General features: G+C 52.7%; 1 protein-coding gene across 1 annotated transcript; it reads right to left on the bottom strand.

Moving 5' to 3' along the window:
• Nucleotides 1–10: 10 nt before the first annotated feature.
• On the bottom strand, nt 11–581 carry LOC106725038 (T-cell surface glycoprotein CD1e, membrane-associated-like; the record flags this gene model as incomplete). Its single annotated transcript, XM_014534657.1, has 2 exons — nt 11–289; nt 491–581. Coding segments are annotated over 2 exons (370 nt in total), but the record flags the coding sequence as incomplete, so codon positions are not given.
• Nucleotides 582–584: the final 3 nt, after the last annotated feature.

Below are 584 nucleotides of genomic sequence, written 5' to 3'. Positions count from 1 at the left end.
TCTTCCTCACCCCAGTGGATGACTAGATCATGGCCTCCGAGGCTGCTGTGTTTCACTCGACAAGTCAGGCCAGTCGCCTCTCGAGCTGCCACGTCCAGGGTCACTCGCAGATACCATGTTCTGTCAGCGTTGGGCAGCACTTCGCCTTGCTGAGTGCCCGCCTGCACCTGCTCACCGCGCATCCACCGCACCCACACAGGTTTGGGATGAAAGCCAGACACATGGCACACCAGCAGCAGACGCCCAGGACCAGGACTAGTGCCTTTGGACACCCAAGCCTCTGGCTTCACTGGAAAGAAGAGAAGAAGTGGACTTAGTGACTCAGCTACCTCAGCAGTTGGAGTAACCACTTCTTTCTCTTGTCTTGGAAGCAACACTCATCCCCTAGCCTCTTATTGTGTGTTTCAAAGAGATGATAACGAGTTAAAAACTCAAATACATACAAGAACTAAAGCACGAAGGATGTTAGGGGAGAGGAAGTTGGGCTGACCTTGCCGTTCCAGTTCTGACTTCCCTGCTGCAGCGATGACAGCCAGTAAGCGAGGGCAGGTGTTACCCAGAAGGTTCTTCACAATTTCTTTGAT

Source organism: Myotis brandtii, unplaced genomic scaffold, assembly GCF_000412655.1.
Source record: "Myotis brandtii unplaced genomic scaffold, ASM41265v1 C41282212, whole genome shotgun sequence".
Lineage (NCBI taxonomy): Eukaryota > Metazoa > Chordata > Mammalia > Chiroptera > Vespertilionidae > Myotis > Myotis brandtii.
The sequence above is the reverse complement of the archived record's forward strand: the minus strand, read 5'-3'. Positions and strand labels throughout refer to the sequence as shown.